This window comes from Eimeria mitis, genomic scaffold, assembly GCF_000499745.2.
Source record: "Eimeria mitis Houghton genomic scaffold, Emh_scaff2794, whole genome shotgun sequence".
Taxonomy (NCBI): Eukaryota; Apicomplexa; class Conoidasida; order Eucoccidiorida; family Eimeriidae; genus Eimeria; species Eimeria mitis.
In genome coordinates, this window is record NW_013571133.1 from 1 (window position 1) to 1,484 (window position 1,484).

General features: G+C 44.3%; 1 protein-coding gene across 1 annotated transcript in view; it reads right to left on the reverse strand.

Moving 5' to 3' along the window:
- Positions 1 to 245: 245 nt before the first annotated feature.
- EMH_0058850 (uncharacterized protein) overlaps positions 246 to 1,484 on the reverse strand; it is a gene marked incomplete at both ends in the record, with an annotated part of 3,612 nt that continues 2,373 nt past the window's right edge. The window contains 2 exons of the mRNA XM_013497615.1: positions 246 to 458; positions 920 to 1,290. Of these exons, the coding sequence (XP_013353069.1) occupies positions 246 to 458; positions 920 to 1,290 (584 nt within the window). The remainder of the gene's footprint in view (positions 459 to 919; positions 1,291 to 1,484) is intronic.

Consider the following 1,484-nt stretch of genomic DNA (forward strand, 5'->3'; position numbering starts at 1 on the left):
TATGTATATATATATATATATATATTTATATATTTTATATAAATATTTTATTAGTATATATTAATAAAAATATTTTATTAATACTTTATTAGTGTTTTGTTAGTATTTTATTTATATATTTTAGTGTCAGTATATATAAATATTTTATTTGTATATATTAGTATATTATTTATTTTATAATATATAAATATTTTTTTAGTTTATATATATGAATACATTTATTTTATTTAATTACATCTGCAATGCTAGGATACTGGTCCTGCTGCTGCTGCTGTACAGCTGCTGCTGCTGCTGCTGCTGCTGCTGCTGGTGTACAGCTGCTGCTGCTGCTGCTGCTGTACAGCTGCTGCTGCTGCTGCTGCTGGTGTACAGCTGCTGCTGCTGTGCTGCCGCTGTTGCTGCTGCTGCTGCTGCTGCTGCTGCTGCTGCTGCTGCTGCTGGTTAGTATCTGTCGGTTTCTGGGGGTGCAACATAAATACAGCAGCACGAGGATATAATAAACATTTTAAAAAAAAAAAACAAAAACAGAAATAAAAACAAAAACAAAAAAAACAAAAACAAAATGTTTCATCGAGTTTCTTCCGCTGAGACATTCAAACTGCGCGCGTGCTGCTGCAGCAACACCTGCTGCAGCTCTTGCTGCTGCAGTAACACCTGCTGCAGCAACACCTGCAGCAGCAGAACCTGCTGCAGCAACACCTGCAGCAACAGAACCTGGTGACCTGCCGCAGGAAGAACCGCTGCAGCAAGAGTTGCTGCAGCAAGAGCTGCTGCAGCAAGAGCTGCTGCAGCAAGAGCTGCTGCAGCAGAAGCTGCTGCTGCAGCAGCACCTGCTGCTGCAAGAGCTGCTGCTGCAGCAGCACCTGCTGCAGCAGACGGTGCTGCTGATGAAAGTTTAGGTGCTGCATGCGTTTCGGACCATCTGCAGCAGCGGGCTGTGCTGCAGTAGCAGCTGCTGCTGCAGCACAGGATCTTCTGCTGCTGCTGCTGCTTCCGGCTGCTGCTGCTGCTGCTGCTGCTGCTGCTGCTGCACACGCTTGAGCTCTGCTTGCCGCAGCTGCTTCACTGCCTGCTGCAGCAGCAGGTTCCGCTGCAGCTGCGTCTGTGCATGCGCTGCGTTGGGGCTTTCTGCTGCGTGCTGCAGCGCATGCAGCTGCTCTGGGTTTAGGTGTGCAGCAGCAAACCGCCAAACTTCTTTTGCTGCTGCTGCTAGCTGCTGCTGCTGCTGCTCCTCCTCCTGCTGCGATTCATCCGCCTCCAGCAGCTCTCCTAATTTGTCTTTTCTTTGGCCTGCATGCACACAAACAAAAACTTTTTTATTTTATTTTATTTTATTTTATTTTATTTTATTTTTATTTTATTTTATTTTATTTTATTTTATTTATTTTAGTTTTTTAATTTATTTTGTTTTTACACACTACACACAAAAACACACAGAGAAGCCTCAGCAGCAGCAGCAGGAGCAGCAACAGCAGCAGCAGCAG